The sequence below is a fragment of the Narcine bancroftii genome, chromosome 4 (genome assembly GCF_036971445.1).
Source record: "Narcine bancroftii isolate sNarBan1 chromosome 4, sNarBan1.hap1, whole genome shotgun sequence".
Classification (NCBI taxonomy): Eukaryota; Metazoa; Chordata; class Chondrichthyes; order Torpediniformes; family Narcinidae; genus Narcine; species Narcine bancroftii.
In genome coordinates, this window is record NC_091472.1 from 102,783,636 (window position 1) to 102,801,857 (window position 18,222).

The 18,222-nt window shown below is 38.9% G+C and overlaps 1 protein-coding gene across 1 annotated transcript in view; it reads left to right on the forward strand.

Annotated features, from left to right (window-relative positions):
* Positions 1 to 10,160, forward strand: part of usta (uronyl 2-sulfotransferase a) — an 85,425-nt gene extending 75,265 nt beyond the window's left edge. The window contains exon 8 of the mRNA XM_069932257.1: positions 9,398 to 10,160. Coding sequence (XP_069788358.1) covers positions 9,398 to 9,666 — 269 coding nt within the window. The 3' untranslated portion in view covers positions 9,667 to 10,160. The remainder of the gene's footprint in view (positions 1 to 9,397) is intronic.
* The last annotated feature ends 8,062 nt before the right edge of the window (positions 10,161 to 18,222 follow it).

An 18,222-nucleotide genomic window follows, 5' to 3' on the forward strand; every position in this document is an offset into this window, starting at 1 on the left:
CCTTTAACTAATTGGATTTTTCACATTGCTCAGAAAATCAGGAATACATTTTAGGTTTGTTTACTCTTGAGAAGAATGCAGAGCATATTTTAAAATATCAATTGGATCTCGAAGGGAATGATTTTCGACAGTGAGAAATGGTGGAATAATTAGCAAAGTTAGTTGGTTTGATCTGCAAGATTCTGCAAATCTGAACATGGACACCCAGGCTCAAAAATAAAATGTAAAAGGCAAGTTCATTTTTGTGATATTTCCAGCCGAACCAAATTGAAGCTTATTGAGAGTATATTAATAGTTTGAACAGAAAACAACCTTGATTCCCTCAGGATAAACTTCAAATTGTTGATAATGATCTGCATTTACATTGTGCACTTGGCACCACAGCTTTCAGATGTATATTAATGTCAATGTCTGTTGACAGGAGCACAAATCAGACAGAGGTAATGACACAGATCCAAGGAGAGGTAACTCCCAACTTTATTATGGAAGTAGAAATGGAGTTGGGGAGGAAGAGTTCCTTTATTTTAATAGGTCTGAATTTGGTCATTTAAGTAACCCCATTTAAACCTCATTCAAAAGTTTCAAGATGTGAAAATTGACTGGAATGTCCTTCACCTGGTTAGGACTTCCAGGTTTTGGTGGGGCATGTAATATGTGCCATCTTTCATAATAAATATCCTAGTATTCAGAAATATAAGATTTTGTTCTTAAAAAAAAAAGCTTTAATCTTACGATCAGTTTTTCCTTATTAATTAAAACAATAAAAGAAGCCAGAATTATGTATTTTATGCATATTTGAAGGGCAATGCATCATGCGTGCAAAATCCACTTCTCAAATACTAAAGGCACCTAATTTGTCACATCGCTCATGAATTGTGCTTTAACTTGTGTTTAGCATCTTTTGCACCATTGAAAGTCATTTATAAAAGTTACATGATAGACAACAGAACAGGTTTGGAAGTATCAAGAAGCTGGTGTTTGTTCCTGAAATGCATTAATAGTTCTGGAAAGAATGCAAGTTTACAATGTCTCTTGCTAAAACTTAACTTGTATTTTTAATAACCCTCTACTGTAGTGTACAGAGCATGCCAGACAGAATACTTAATTTTCCACTTTTTTTGAAGTCTGAGCTTCATGTTAACTACAGTAAGGTTTCTGTTTGACACGATGACGTTGGTACAGTACCAACTAATGTCTGTGTGAAGTTGCTGTGCCCACTCAGAAGTTGAGACTTCCTTTTGGAAATGTTATTTACTCTGGAGATAGAGAGAATTACATGAGTAATGCCAAACATTTTAAGGCATTCATTGAAGATTGAGAAGCCCTTTGGGAAAAGGATTCCATTTAAAAAAAATTGTGCTGCAAGAACAATACCATGAAATTCCAATATGCTTTTCCAAACAATTAAACGTCATTTCCTATCATCTTAACACAAATTGCTTCACATGTTTAATGTGTTATACAATAAGTTTTTCAGTTGTAAAAGGGAGGACCAGAATCAGAACCCAGTGAATTTAAGCTTGTACTACTGGGTGTGTTGGCCTTGTCTGTGGCCAGAACTCTGATCCAGACTGTGAGCGTTATAGCGTATTTGGTTCCAGCCACACACATCCAATCCACTCTCATAACTACATGGAGAGTAAGTCTGCATTTAACAAGATTCATAAGTGCACCAGATGCCAAACCATTGGGATTTCAGGATTATTGGCATCTTGCTGAACATTAGGATGGAACAAAAAAATGTATTCAGGCGAGAGTAAAATACGAAAACCTGCAGACACCGTGATTGGAGTAAAAACCCAATGCTGGAGAAGATCAGCAGGGCAAACAACATACTTTATATAGCAAAGATAAAGATACATTACCAACATTTTGGGTTTGAGCCCTTCATCAAGGTATGAACAAAATGTAGGCAGGCACCTGAATAAAATGGTGGGGGGCACAGGGGGAGAAGCACTAGGCCATAGGCAAGAGGTAATTGATGGATAAGGGAGGAAAGGCACATCTGTAAATGGGGGTTGACGAAGGCTCGGGCCGAAACATTGACTGCCTATTGCTTTCTGTGCATGTTGCCCGAGTCCCTTTAACACTTTGGTGATTTAAGAATAAATATTTACAGTTGGCCAATAGTGAAAAAATTGTGGTGTTGTAGGTTGAATAGACAGTTTTTTGGCTCGGATTATATAGGAAAGTTGATGAAGCTGATGGGTGGGGGAGGAGGCAACTGTTTTTTTTTTTTATTTTTCACACTTTGAACTATATCAACCAAAATATGTACAAACGTTTCTCATTAAATTTACACAGTGGCATTTTTTTTCCCCCTTTCCCTCCCTCCCCTCCTCCCACCCCCCTCCAAAACCCATAAATATTCAACATATACAATAGAGTAAAGCCATAAAACAATATCTTCACACAAAGGAAAATAAACAAGAAAAATGCGTCATCTATTTGTTACACACTGAATCTAGTCGTTTTGTCTTCTTATCATTTTCATTTTGGGTGATGGAGGTCCAGGCAAGCTCTGTCTGTTATGTTCCATGTATGGTTCCCTAATTTATTCAAACAATGTGACTTTATTTTTTTAATTATATATTATTTTTTCCAATGGAATACATTTATTCATTTCCATGTACCATTGCTGTACTCTCAGGCTCTCTTCCATTTTCCAAGTTGACATTATACATTTTTTTGCTATCGCTAAGGCTATCATAATGAATTTTTTTGCGCTTTATCCAATTTGAGGCCTAATTCTTTACTTCTTATGTTACTTAAAAGAAAGATCTTTGGAATTTTTGGTCTGTTATTTTTTGTAATTTTATTTAATATCTGATTTAGTTCTTCCCAAAATGTATTCACTTTCGTACATGCCCAAATTGCATGTACTGTTGTTTCCATTTCCTTCTTACAGCGAAAACATCTATCCGATAATTTTGAATCCCATTCTTTTAATTTTTGAGGAGTGATATATAGCCTGTGTAACCAATTATACTGTATCATGCGTGACCTTGTATTTATTGTATTCTTCATAGTTCCAGAACATAACTTTTCCCATACTTCATCTTTTATCTTTATGTTTAAATCCTTTTCCCACTTCTGTTTAGGTTTATTTAATAATTTTCCTTATCTTGCAGCTTAATGTACATATTCGTTATAAATATTTTAATTATCATTGTGCCTGTAATTACATATTCAAAGCTTCTTCCTTCAGGTAATTTCAATCTGTTTCCCAATTAAGAAGACCAAGAATTTCCAAGGAAAGAAGAAGGTAAAATAGAAGGACAAAGTTTAGATAAAGCCTTTTTCGAAGAACAAATGAGGTCATTAAAAGAATGGCTATCAGTAGAATTTAGTTCAATCAAAAGAAAAACGAAAAGAGCTGAAGACAGAATGCAAAGCTTAGAGTTGGTCCTGACTGAAATAGGGAAAAGAATAGAAGATGTGCAGGAATGAGAAGCTGCTGTAGAAAATGGAGATAAATGATTTAAGAGAGAAATTGGAAGAGAGTGGAAAAAAAATTAAAGAGACACAAGATTTATTGTCACAAAAAATTGACGTATTGGAAAACTACAGTTGGCGAAACAACATAAAGATAGTGGGCCTGAAAGAAGGCAAAGAAGGGTCAGATATGAAGGAATTTATAAAAGGGTGAATTCCGAAGGTGCTGGGAACGACATTCACATGAAAAAATAGAAATCGAAAGGGCGCATAAAATGCTTGTACCGAAACCACCACCACATCAAAAACCGAGATCCATATTGGTAAAATTTCTAAGATATACGACAAGAGAAAACATACTGGAGCAGGCAAGAAAGAAGGTTAGAGAAGACAATAAGCCGTTGGAATATAAGGGACAAAAAATATTTTTTTACCCAGACATAAGCTTTGAATTTTTAAAGAAGAGGAAGGAATTCAATACGGCAAAAACAATCTTATACCTTTATATTAAGACATCCAGCAGTACTCAAAGTATTAATTCCTGGGGAACAGAATAGACTGTTCTCAGACCCAAAGAAAGCCCAAGAATTTGCTGAATATTTGCAGGACGGGAGAAGAAAGAAGGAGGAGTGACAAGAAGGAAGAAAATATACAAAAATATGTAAAAATATAAAGTAAAGATAATGTATATGTAAAGATTTAAAGATGAATAAGAGAAGGGGAAGAAGGAAAAAAAAGAGAGAGAGCTTTGTTATAAGTATAGGAAAATAGTGTTCTCTGGGGGGGAGAATATTGGTCACTGCGAAATTGGTTGACGCTTGCGAGTAAGTTTGCAAACCGAATGGAAAGGGGAGTTGTGGTTGCCGACAAGGGGAAATCCAAGGAGGTGAGGTTCATTTGGGATTAAAGGGTTATTGGTTGTGGGGATTGTTGGGGTATTTCATCTCTTAAGTGCGTTGTTATATATTGAGATGAAAAAGGAAAACTTAAAAAAACTAATGGAAAAAAGGGATGGAGGTGGTGAAGAGGCAGAAAAGAAGTGAAAATAAAGATACAAGATGGCCATGTTGCACTATATGACTATAAACATTAACAGAGTATATAACCAAGTTTAAGTGTATCCCATTGGGGAAAAAAAAATCACATATAATTTAAAAGTCAAAGTTACAATGTTTGAAAAAAATCTGGGAACCATATATGGAACATTACAGAAAGAGCAGGCCTTGGAGCACCACCACCCAAAATGATAAGAAGATAAACACGATCAGTTTTAATGAGTATAAGTAGATGATGCGTCTTTTTTGTTTGTATTCCTTTTGTTTAAAGATATTGTTTAATTGTATTTTATATGTTCAATATTTACTGTTTTTGGAGGGGGGTGGGAAGTGTGAAAAAAAAGAGAAAATGTCACTGTGAATATTTAAAGAGATGCATCTGTAAATATATTGGTCGATATGGTTTATAGTGCGATAAATAAAGAATTACAACAAAAAAAGAGAACAATGGGTATAGGAAGGAGGTGGCTTCACTGAATGCTCTGCTGCCAAATGATATTTGAAGGGGATGTCGATTACCCAGATTGATAACTTCTGTGTATCATTTGAAAAGATGGTCAAAATCTTTAATTAGTGAACCTCTGAATGAGAACTGGGAAATTTAAACTGGGCAGCTTGTAACATTTGTGTTGGTCTCTTGTTTATTTTACAATCCACAATCCGGTGTTGTCATAAAGTTATACAATGTAAAACTGGACCCTTTACCCATTGTGTCAAGGCCATCTATGAAATACCTTTCTATACTAGTTCACCATCCCTTGGGAAATTGTCTTCCGTACCTTGGTATCATCTAGCTAAGTCCTCATTCTCTAAACTCAATACTTCTGTACTTCATTTTGTATCAAGTGTCCTTGCCTTCAGGTCTCCAGGTCCCTGACAATGAAGCTTCTCCTTGCTTATCCTTTTTCTTTTCAGATCTTCTTTAAGAGTACACATCAACCAAGTGTTAATTAATTCCACCAGAATGCTGCTGTTACGGGCCCAGAGGACCCAAAACCCAGCAGCAATAGATATTCACCAAGACAAATAGTTACTTTAAAAATTTTGCTTTTAATCATCTTTAAACATGAAAACAGAATCACACTTTAACTTATCACTATTGATTTAACTAACCGAACTTAACCCCCTTCTAATTCTAAGCACCCGTGTATGTAATGTGTGTGTAAGTTCAGAAAAGTTCTTTGATTCACAGTCCAATCTCACTTCTCATTCCTCCAAGTTCACTAGTTGAAGGCAATTTTTACACTGTGCACAGAATTTAACATTTATGAAGTTCACCAGGCTTTGGTGCTTGAAAGGTAAATGGTTACCACTCAGGAAGGTTCTTGTCGGTTTTCAGAGAGAGACACCCACAACTACTTCAGTGTCTTGCCGAAGAAACTTGCCCCCTCAGGGTTCTCCAGATGATAACCTCTTTCTTTGAGGTCACCACAGTGCGCTTTTTTGTTTCTCTTACTTCAAGTGAAACATTAGTCAGCCAGTCTTCTCCTCTTGCATGAATTACAAGGGCTCTGACCAGGCGGAATTCAGCACTCACAACCCATCTTCCAAATGGGGTTTTCCACAAGCTTTGTCCTGATCCAGTCCCAGTTGCTGCTGTTGACTATAAAACTGTAGAACTGATCTGTGTGTGTGTATCTCTCTCTCTCTCTCAGAGAAAAAGCCTGTTTGACTCTCTCTGCTTGCAAAACCACATGACCCTCCCAGAACAACAAGTTCCACTCCAGACAGAATGTGGGTCCGACAAGTTTTTTCATCTGTAAACCTTTTTGTAAACAACAATCCATTAGTGAAGTCTCTAGGGCACTCTCCAAAGCTTCTGCAAATGTACTGGGGCTGATATGTCTAGCATTAGCAGAGCTCCAATATTTTAAATAAGATCTATTTTTAAGTGTTTGTATGTGACCTACACTAAAATCCCTGCCCCAATTTATCTCCCAAAAACATTTCTATATTCTGTCACACTTCTCTTTAGCTTTCTTGTGTTTTCTTTTGCCTTTTGAAACGTTTTGGATTTTCAGATAAAGATATTTTCTGAATGCACTCAATTTTCTCAATCTACTTTAGTCTTCATCCCTGTCTACCACTCTTCCCATCCTTACTGAAGCTGTAATATATTCACTCCATCTTCTGGTACTTCATTCCTTGACTGCAATGATTGTTGGGTACCATGCTGTGTTATACATCATGTAACATCACCGAAGTGTGTGCAATTCTAATTTTGGTAACGTTTCCAAATGTAATCTGAAGTATATTTTGCATCATAGAAACATTTAAAAAAAACTTAGAGCACAATATAGGCCCTTTGGCCCACAAAGTTATGCAGAACATGTCCCTACCATAGAAATTACTAGGCTTTCCCATAGCCCTCTATTTTTCTATCCTACATACCTATCCAAAATTCTCTTAAAGGACCTCCACTTCCGTTGCTGGCAGCCCATTCCATGCACCCATTACTCTGCATTTTTTTTTAAAAACACCCCTGACATCTCCTCTGTACCAACTTCCCTAAGGCAACCATTTCAGCCCTGGGAAAAAGCCTCTGACTATGATCAATGTCCATCATCACCTTAAACATCTTTATCTTAAACATCTCTCATCCTCTACCATTCAAAGGAGAAAAGGCCAAGTTCATTCAACCTATTTTCATAAGACATTCTCCCTAAACCAGGCAACATCCTTGTAAATATCCTCTGCACCCTGATCAGAACTGCACACTGTGCTCCAAGTGGGGTCTGACCAGGGTCCTATGTAGCTGCAACATTATCTCTCTGCTCCTAAATTCAATTCCACAATTAACGAAGGCCAATACAGTGTATGCCTTCTTAACCACAGAATCAATCTGCACAACTGTTTTGAGCATGCTATGGACTCTGATCCCAAGATCCCTCTGCTCCTCACACTACCAATAGTCTTATCACTAATTCTATATTCTGCCATCCTATTTGACCTACCAAAATGAACCACTTCACACTTGGATTGAACTCCATCTGCCACTTCTCAGCCCAGTTTTGCATCCTATCAATATCCTGCTGTAACCTCTGACAGCCCTCCACACTATCCACAACGCCCCTCATTCTTAGTATCATCATCCAGGTCATTTATAAAAATTATGAAGAGTAATAGGCCTAGAACAGATCCCTGAGAAACACCACTGATTACTGACCTCCATATAGAATATGACCTGTCTACACCCACTCTAGGCAAGCCAGTTCCAGACCCACAAAGCAATGACCCCCTTGGATCCCATGCCTCCTTACTTTCTCAATTGGCCTTGTATTGGGTACCTTAGCAAATGCCTTGCTGAAATCCATATAAAGTACATCTACTGCTCTTCCTTCATCAACGTGTTCTGTCACATCCTCAAAAAAAATTCAGTCAGGTTCGTAAGGCACTACCTGCCCTTGGCAAAGCCATGTTGGTTATTCCAAATCATATTATATCTCCCAAAATGTTTATAAATCCTGCCTCTCGGGATCTTCTCCATCAACTTACCAAGTAAGACTCACTGGTCTTTAATTTCCTGGGTTATCTCTACTCCCTTTCCTGAATAAAGGAATAACATCCCCAACCCTCCAGTCCTCCAGTACCTCTCCTGTCCCCATTGATGGTTCAAAGATCATTGCTGTCTCCTCCTTCACCTCCTGCACTGTCCTGGAGTACACCTCATCCAGTCCCAAAGACTTATTCAACTTGATGCTTTCCAAAAACTCCAACACATTCTTTCTCTTAATATCTACATGCTCTAACTTTTCAGTCTGCTGCAAGACATCACTACAATCACAAGATCCTTTTCCTTAGTGAATACTGAAGTAAATATTCATTACGTATTTCCTGCAATTCCATGCACATTTTCCCACTGTCACACTTGATAGGTCCTATTTTTTCATGTCTTATTCTCTTGCTCTTCACATACTTGTAGAATGCCTGGGGTTTTCCTTAATCCTGCCCATTCTGTCCCTCCTAATTTCCTTTTTAAGATCCTTCTTGTTAGCCTTTTAATATTCTAAATCTCTTACATTATCTAGCTTTCTGAACCTTTTGTAAGCTTTTCTTCTTGACTTTTTTTTACAGCCACAGTTCCTGTACCCTACCATAACTTCCCTGTCTCATTGGAACATACCAATGAAGAACTTCACACAAATATCCCCTGAACATTTTGTCACATTTCTTCCATACTTTTCTCTCAGAATATCTGTTCCCAATTTAAGCCTCCAATTTTCTGCCTAATAACCTCATAATTCCCCCTACTCCAATTAAATGTTTTTTTTCTCTCACTTGCCTGTTCCTATCTCTCCAATGTTATTGTAAAGGAGATAGAATTATGACCACTATCTCCAAAATGCTCTCCCACTGAGAGATCTGACACCCGACCAGGCTCATTTCCCACTACCAAATCAAATACAAACTCTCCTCTTGTCGGCTTATCTACATATTGTGTTAAGAAACCTTCCTGCACACACCTAACACCTAAAGTTATTGATCTCTTCCTGTTCCTAACCTCCACCCACAGAGTCCCAATAGACAATCCCTCCACCTTTTCTGCATCCATGACACCATCTCTGATCAACAGCGTCACACTCCCCCATCTCTTTCATCTCTCTCCCTGTCCTTCTGAAATATCTAAAACCCAGCACTTGAAGGAACCAATCCTGTTCCTGAACCATCCCAGTCTCTAATGGCCACCACATCATACCTCCAAGTGTTGATCCACACTGAGCTCATCTGCTTTGTTCTTCAAGGAATAAAATTTAGAAAACTGGGAATCATTCAACTGGCATCAGTTGATTTAAAAACTTAAGGTAACTTAATTTCAGAATTAAAATGCTTTAGTTGTTACAATAATGTTCATAAATGAGTAGTCTATAACTTAGAACAAATTGAAAATATTTCTGCTTCCATTGCAGAGTACAGAAAACTTGGAAATGGGACTATCACTGTGAAAAAACAAAAACCATCCACAGAAGCATTTAAAGTGCTGTTCCAACGAATGCGGTATGAATATGAATTTTACAACTACGTCAAGAATCAGTTCCATTTACTGAAACAGAAATTTGGCCTGAAGAATCGAAACAGTGCTCCATCCAGAGAGAACATAACACCATCCCAAGTAGAAATACCTGACCCTCTCCGTGACGATGATGATGGCACATGGTTGAAAGACATTTACGGATAGCTACACTTTGGAGGCTTCCGTGTGTCTTCCGTATTGAACTTATTACGTGGAGCTGCAATTTGGTTAGGAGAAACTGCAGTGCTGTTCTGTTCTGGTGATTAGATTAATTCATTCACAATTGCAGTCAGTCTTTGCCAGGCAGATGTATGTAACTTACATTTTTCATGCTATTGCATGATTTCTTTTCTTTCTAAAGTATCTTTACCAACTGCTGTACCAGCAGGTAAGACACTTTTTAAACTACTATATCTGCATTTTAAAATATATTGAAGATTTATTTAGTTATGTTTTGAAAAATGTAAAGAAGATAATATTGCATTTTAACAGTCTGAGAAAATACTAATCCAGCTAGACACTAACTATTTTCCTAAACATTTGGATCTTCACATGGAAGATAACATTTCAAGGAAATACAATTGAACTGCGGCATTGTGTAGTCTTCGCAGACCGTGTTCACATTTGTGATTTGCTAGAAAATAAACAATTTGAAAGTACTGTTCAGCTGTAAAACTGAAAAAATGTACGATTATTCTTTTAGTTTCCTTTTACTCAAAGTTTAAGAGCAAAAATATTTTCTGTTGTCAAGTCTAATTAATTAACATTATGTAGAATGTACAATCAGAACATTACAGCACCAGTGACCTGGGTTTGAATCTGCTGCTGTCTGAAGAATTTATAGGTATTCCCCATAACCATGGGGGGCTTTCTTTGGGTGCTCCAGTTTCCTCCCATTTTCCAAAGTTGTACAGGATTTGTAGGTTAATTGGTGCATTTAAGCGGTACAGGCTTGTGGACCTGAACGACCTGTTACTGTGCTGTATATCTAAATTTTAAATTTACATTTAAAAATAAAGAAGCAGCCCAACAGATCCACCCAGTATTGATGCTTCACTAAAGCCTTTTCCCAGTGTTTCAAACCACATAATTAGCATAACCTTCAAAATCTATCTCTTGTATGTCTGTCTAGTTTCCCCTGAATTATGTCTGCCACTTTTATGCATTCTTATTGGCAGCAAATATCAAACTTCCATCATATTCAGGATAGCCATCTTTTCATGGCAGCCTCCAGTTTTACTCTTCTGCAAGCTCTATATTTTCCAAATATTTGCATAATTGAAATAAAATCACTACTGATGCGACATCAACCACCTCAAACTTGCCCATTCTGACCTCATCCCCCTCCAAATGAACACCACTCCACTCCACTTTCTTTGCATCAACCTCAATCTTTTTCTCAAACTCACAGATAAGTGTGCTGCAGTGATCTGGTGATCATACCTCTACCTTGAGGTGGCCCAACATTAGCTCTCAGATATCTCCTTGTACCTGTTCCTGAACCACGAACCCACTGAGAAACATTAGCACACACCATCTCCCACATTGCCACAACTCTCTTTGCATTTGGAGATCTTCCCTCCACTGACTCCAACCTGGTTGAGACCCAACCCTGCCTTTCCAAGATTCACAAGCAGGACTGTCCTGGTAGGCCCAATGTTTCCACTTGAGCTTGACCACCGACCACATCTCCTCATATCTTGACTCTATCCTCTTTTCCCCTTCTTGACCAGTCCCTTCCCACTGGTGTACCTCCCATGCCCTTCACTTTGATGACTCTGATTCCATGGTCCCTACTATCCTCACCTTCATTGCAGATATCCAGTCTCTGTGTACCTCCATCCCCCATCAGGAAGATTTTAACATCCTTCTCTTCTTCCTGGAATAATGTTCCATCCAGTTTCCCTCCATCAACACTCTCATCCACCTGCAGAACCTGTTCTCATTCCTGTATAACTTCTTGTTCAATGCCTCTCATTTCTTTCAAATCTAAGATGTAGCCATGGCCATTCGCATAGGTCCCAGCTATGCCTGTTGTTTTGTTGGCAACAAAGAATAGTCTGTCTCCAAGCCTACTTGGGCACCACTTGTCAACTCTTCATTATATCGCTTTGCATCAGGGCTGCTTTCTGCACCAATGAGGAACTCGTTAATTAAAATGGTCTTTTCTACTGAGCTCCACCTTGGTCTGAAATCCATTTTGACCATTTCTGATATTCCTGACCCTTTCTAGATCTCTGTCTCCAACTCAGGAGACAAGCTCATTCTTACATTTACTCCACATCCACTGACTCCAACTCTTCTCACCCTGTCTCCTGTCAGGATGCCATTCCTTTCCACAGTTTCTCCACTGAATCTGCTCTCAAGGTGAGACCTTCAATTCCAGGACATCTGAGGTATGCTTCAATGCAAAGCAGCTTCCCCTCTATTGTGGTCAATAGAGGCATTGCCCACATTTCCTCCATCCCTGTTTTCTACCTTCATGCTCTTCTCCTTCCCAGCAGAACAGGGATAGGGTCCTTCTTATCCTCATCAGCTTCCACATTTAGTGCATCGTCCTCTATCATTTCTGCCACCTACAACTCAATCCCATAACTAGACATCTTTCTGCCTTCTGCAGGGATTACTCACCAATGATTCCCTTGTCCACTCATCCATCCCCACCCACCTCTGCGACACCCCAGTACTTTCCCCTGTAACTGTAGGAAGTGCAACACTTGCTCTTGCACCTTCTCCCTCACCACCATCCAGACAGCTCGGGCAAAGATTTACATGTACCGCCTCTAACCTCATAGACTGCTTCGGGGCTCTTGATGTGACCAAAAGCATACGGAGACCATTTCACAGAGCACCTACACTCTGTCGGCACTGGCCATTGTGAGCTGGGTGCTGCCATTTCAACTTTCCTCCCATTCTCAGTCTTAATGAAGGGCTTCGGCTTAAAACTTGGACCATTTTTTCCCTACTGATACTGCTTGGCCTGCTGAGTTCCTCTGGCAAAGTGTGTTAGTCTTCTGTTAAATCATTCTTTGGTTACCTGTTCACAAAATTGAAGAAACCCAACCTTTATTATTTCTTGAAGGGTAGAATTTCATGTTTTCAGTCTTTCAGTCCTACATCTTTGCCAAAGATTTGTATGCCATATTCCAAGTGAGCTCTGGTGTTCAGCATATGCAGTAAAACCCCTGTTATCTGGAATTCAAGCAACCAGTAAAAACAATTGTGGTAACTAGGTAGAATAAAAGATGGAAGTTTAACTCATCTATAGTGCTCCAATCATACAACACACAATCTCAAGAAACTGGAAAATTAACTTATTTAACCAATCTCCATGGATACCAGATACCAGGGGATTTAGTGTATTTAACTTAAAATTACTTGATATCACTGTTCTGTTGAGCAAATCCAAAAAGTTGCACCATTTGTTGAATGCAGAGTATGTTTTCCCTTTGAGCACATCCAAGGCAGATACAAGGCAACTTGGAACAGAGCATTGCTCATTTGATACTGTCATATTTAGCAGTCTTTGGACAGGAATTCCAAGAGTTAACTCTTTTTCACTCTAGTTCAACAATGCCACTGTTGGGGGCATGGCAAGATGGCGTAGAAGAAAGACATGTATTCCACCTTCCCCCCAGCTGGATCACTAAATGCCCGGTTTTTAAAAAGCATAAAAGTGGTTAAAAATAATATTTACAGTTGTTTAAATAACAGTGATTTATGATGGCATTTAATGTGAAAAAATTTAAACCTCAACTTCTGAAAAAATTACCATACAAAAGTGAGGAAGAAATGAGGCTTACCTGCATAGCTGAATCCACGGAGTCGTCGTTGGTAGTCTCCAGGCCTCAGAGGACTCCAGCCTGTTCGAGTTTGACTCTGGCGCCAATCCTGCCTCTGCAAGATGGCATCAACACCTTGGTGAGCTTGGCCGTTGCCGACTCGCGTTAACGTGAAGCCGTGTGCGTGGGTGGCACGGCCGACAAGGGGACCCGCGACCTCGCTGGGCGGCCCGGCCGACAAGGGGACCCGCGACCTCGCTGGGCGGCCCGGTGGCGCGCAGTGTAGCATTGGAGGATGCTCCTGTGCATCTAATGGCTTTGCCTGGCCTGCGTGGGGCATCCCGGGTCTGAGAATTGCTGAATAAAGTAAGGGCTGTGGGGGAGCCCGAACGCCGGCGTCCCGAAGAGGTCGGGGTGCCAGCGTTGGGTGTCCAGACCTGCAGCAATTCAGCCAAAGGACCTACATTGACTGAGGAAAAAGAGGAACTTACCTTATTGGAATTTGTCCAGGAGGAGGAGGAGCCTGTAGTTGAAGGAGGTAGATCTCAAAAAGTAGAGGTGGAATCTGGAATGGAGTCAGAGTTTACTGTTTTGGAAGGATTTGCTTGTCAAATGCATAATATGTCAAAACAAATATCAACTCAAGTGAATCAAAGATTTATGGAGATGAAAATAAAAATGAATACCCTGTGTGATGAAATGTCAACTGTGAAACAGGAAATGACTGTAGTGAAGAGTGATATTAATAGATGTATAAAATCAGTTGATACTGTGCAAGATAATTTTAAGAAAATTGAAACAGCCTTTTCTGAGTGTCAAAATCAGGTAGAACGTAATAGAGAAAAAGTGGAAGGTTCTTTTGTAGATTGGGGGATTCAAAAAAAAGATTTAATGAAGAAGATTGATTCATTGCAAAATCAAAGCTGAAGGAATAATGTGAAAATAGTTGGTCTTCCAGAGGACATTGAAGGGGCCGACCCTATAAAATTTTTTAAGCACTGGATCCCAGAGGTGCTGGGTAAAGAGCTTTTTCCTGAAGGCTTGGAACTGGATAGGGCTCACAGAGCTCTGAGAAGAAAACCACTTCCAGGACAAACACCAAGAGTAGTCTTGGTTCGTTGTTTAAAATACCAAGATAGAGAAATGATTTTATGTATGGCAGTACAGAAAGCACGACAGAATCAGTCTCCATTAATGGTTCAAAATAGTAGAGTGTTCTTTTATGCCGATTTGAGCCAAGAGGTTATTAGAAGACGACGAGAATTTAATACGGCCAAAGATGTTTTGTTGCGAAAAGGCTACAAGTTTGCTTTTCGTTATCCTGCAATTTTGAAGGTTTTTTATGGAAATTTTCAATCTCAATTTTTTGAGAATAATCATGATGCTTTGGTTTTTGCTAATTCTTTGCTGGAATTGTGAAGAAATGGGCGTTCTCCACCATTGTCTCCTAAGAGGAGGGTAAATGGAAATGGACATGGGAATGGAAAGAATGGAAAGAAAGAAGACTTGACACAAAGTCTTCTTGATGTTGAAGAAGATCCGGAGCAGTCGTTGGGCTTGGAATCATTGGGCTGAATATATGGACTATATTTTATTGTGTTTAATTAAATAATAAATATGTATCTGGCTTGGGGGGGGTGGTGGATGACACTGAAAATTTTGATAGTTATCTGCCGCTAATGGGTTTACCACACCCAGATTTTTAGGTATTACTACCTTTGGGTGGTTTTTTTTGTATTTTTCTGGAACAAAAACAATGCCACTGGTACATTCATGTGAATCTTTTCCACTTCCTTACCACCTGTTCTTGGGCTGAGTTCATAGCAAAGTAGTGCATTTTTATTGCTACGTTTTGGGTTATGGGTGGAGACATATAGCAGTCAAAGGGATATCCCTTCATTTGCAGTATGTTGGATTTAATCCCAAAATTGAAGAGAAGTGAATGCCTGAAACCTTTGTAATCGCCTTTTAATCATTTTGTCTTTGATGATTTTGCAACTGAAAATTATTCCTATCTTTTAATCTTCTGAGCAAACTTTCAAGGTTCCTTACATTGTCACGTAATAATACATTAAAAATGTAACATCCAAAGTCACCTTGAGAATCGCACAGAACCCCTAACACTAGGAGAAAGAGAAACAAAAGACATTCTCTTCAGTGACACTTAATGTCCATGGATTTGCCTCCAGTGCTCCCGCAGCCTCTTCAGCTTCACAGACCCGTGCACAGCAATCTCGTAATGCTATATTTGGAATCTTGGCTGGTTTTTTTCTTTGACAAGGTTGCTTTGTTATTCCAGGGTTAGTCATAACTTTTTTGGCATTGTTATTGTTGCTTTTTGGTATTATGACTTAATTTGAACTATATCTGGTTGTGTTCCTGTGCTACTTAACAACTCCTCAGACCTCACAATAATGGAATTCTGACCCCACTCAAATTTCTCACTCCATTTATATCTTCAAGCTTTCAACCATTTCTTATGGTGCCAAAACTTTAGTCCTTGAGTCACTCTAGGTCTGCATTTGGTATTGGTTATATATTCTGTATAACAGTCAGCAGGAACAATCCTTGAGTATTTCAGATTCTTGGGTTTGGTGCTATCATTTTTATACAAAAATTCATGAATGGACTACCAGCATTTATCACCAGAAATCCATCTGCTGGTAGGGATTGGTCACTTTTCTCAGAGAGCTGAAGGATCCAGGTCATGAAATTAAGTGTGAACTTAAGGATTGGTTTAGTCTTAAACCTCTCCTAATAATGGTAGTTTGTAATTGAAGGATCACAAACATTTGGGTACCTTCAGTCAGTTATCCACTGCAATTAACGTGGATTGAATAGTATCTAATCATCGGTGAAACAATAATTGCCTCTGCAAACTAGTTCATTATGAGGAGGTGTGAAGCCTACCCGCAGCACAGAGATCACAATAGGTTGGCTATTTCCAAATATCCAAAATGGAGGCCATCCCTCTAAGCTGTGTGTGTGCGCACGCACACAAATGGAGGCACAGCTTAGAGAGAACACAACGTCACAAAACTCAGAAAGACAAAATCGTCAACCACTCTATCTTCGACTCTCCACACCTTCACTTTAATTTTTTATTGGTTTAAACAAACATTTCCATATTATACATATATATCATTCATATTTGCCACGATTCTCCACATAATATTTATAAGGTATGCACGTTTACCAAGAAGAAGGAAAACAGAAAAACTACGTACAAGTAGGGAGTGATTTTTTAAACAACATAATCATTGGTTTGTAAGAATAAGGTCAGGCCTATATAATTAAACCCACTTTTTCCCAGTATGAATCAAATTGATTCAATGTAAGTTGACAGATGCTGTTAACTTATCCATTTCATAGATGTCCATTATAATTTCCTTCTGTGTTTTTAAAGTTGGGCTCTCCTGTGATAACCATTTCCTGGTAAGAATCTTTATATCAGCTACTGGCAGTATAGTTGTTAAATATTTATCTCTTGAGGTATATACCCAAAATATATGAATTTAGTACTTTCAAAGGGTATTTCACATTTAAAAATGTCTTGTAGGGAGGGCATTGTATATCCCACTCCAATATTCTTTGATAACAGAGCAGTCCCAAAAATATGGTAATGGTTTGTATTTTGATTTCCACAATTTCTCCAGCAAACAGGGAGGATACTATCATAATGGGATTTCTGAGAGGATGTAATAAAATATCTTATCAGGTGTTTCCACCCTAACTCCCTCCATTTCTGTGAACTGGTTACTTCCATTGATACCTCCATATTATTGTCCATTCTTCCTCAAATGTAGTTACCCCTCCTTCCTTTTCCCATTTTGTTTTAATGTATGAAGTCGAGTGTGTTGTAAGATTTGACAGATCTCTATATTCAATTGAAATGATTTTACTACCATTATCTGAATTATATGCTTCTAAACAGTTCTATCAAATGTGTACTTGGTTACATTTTTAACTCTCCTAGTAACATAATGTCGCAACTGCAAATACCGATAAAAGTCATGTTTTTCTATTAACATTTCTCTTTAAGCATTTCAAAAGACTGAGTAACTCACCCTCCTTCAAAGATCAAAGCCCGCCACATGTCACTACTCCACAGTCCACTCGAAGTCGTCGTCAACTGAAGCAATGCACAGCTAAAGATTATTCATGTCAGAAGTATGCACTTACACTAAACCCGAATCCCCTGTCTGTGTGTAGGCCCACCGTACACGCACCGGCTTCGGTACTCAAATCCACCACGCATGCACGATTGCCGGCTGGCACATGCACACTAGAAGAAACAAGACCCTGGGATGCCGCAAATTGACAGGTAAGTGTGCCCCTGCCTCCCTCCCATGCCCTTTCTGCCCCTTAATTTGTCCAGCTCAAGGGGGCATGGGACAGAGGACAGAGACCTCAAAAGCCAGACTGGCCACCTTAGATCACAATGTATTGCTTATCCCATTCACTGGCACAGCTTTCCAGATGCGCAAAGGGACTTGACGTGTATGAAATAGGTGACTCGTGCAGGATTAGCAAGACCAGGATCAGGGCTGCTGGAATTGGACAGTAAAATTGTCCAGGACTGCTTTAAGTCACTGCAGGTCAAAGCCAAAAAAATAAATTGGAGATATCCCCAACATGTAAGGGGAAAGTATTGAAGAGTATGGTTAATGGGAAGACAGGTAAAGGCACAATGAACATACTATTTGATGGCATTTTAAACAAGCAACCTAGTCAGGATGTTCATTGTGGCATCAGTCAATGATTGTAATGTGAAAGAGGAGAGTGGGAGGTTTGTATTGAGAATAGATACTTAGGTGAATAGATAAATATCTTGATAGGCGAGTGTTTACTTATGGGAATAAGAGTAAAAGATGTCTTGGGAAAATTAATAGGAGGTGGATGTTGTAGTTTTTTGGGATTAATGGTAGTTAAAGGCACT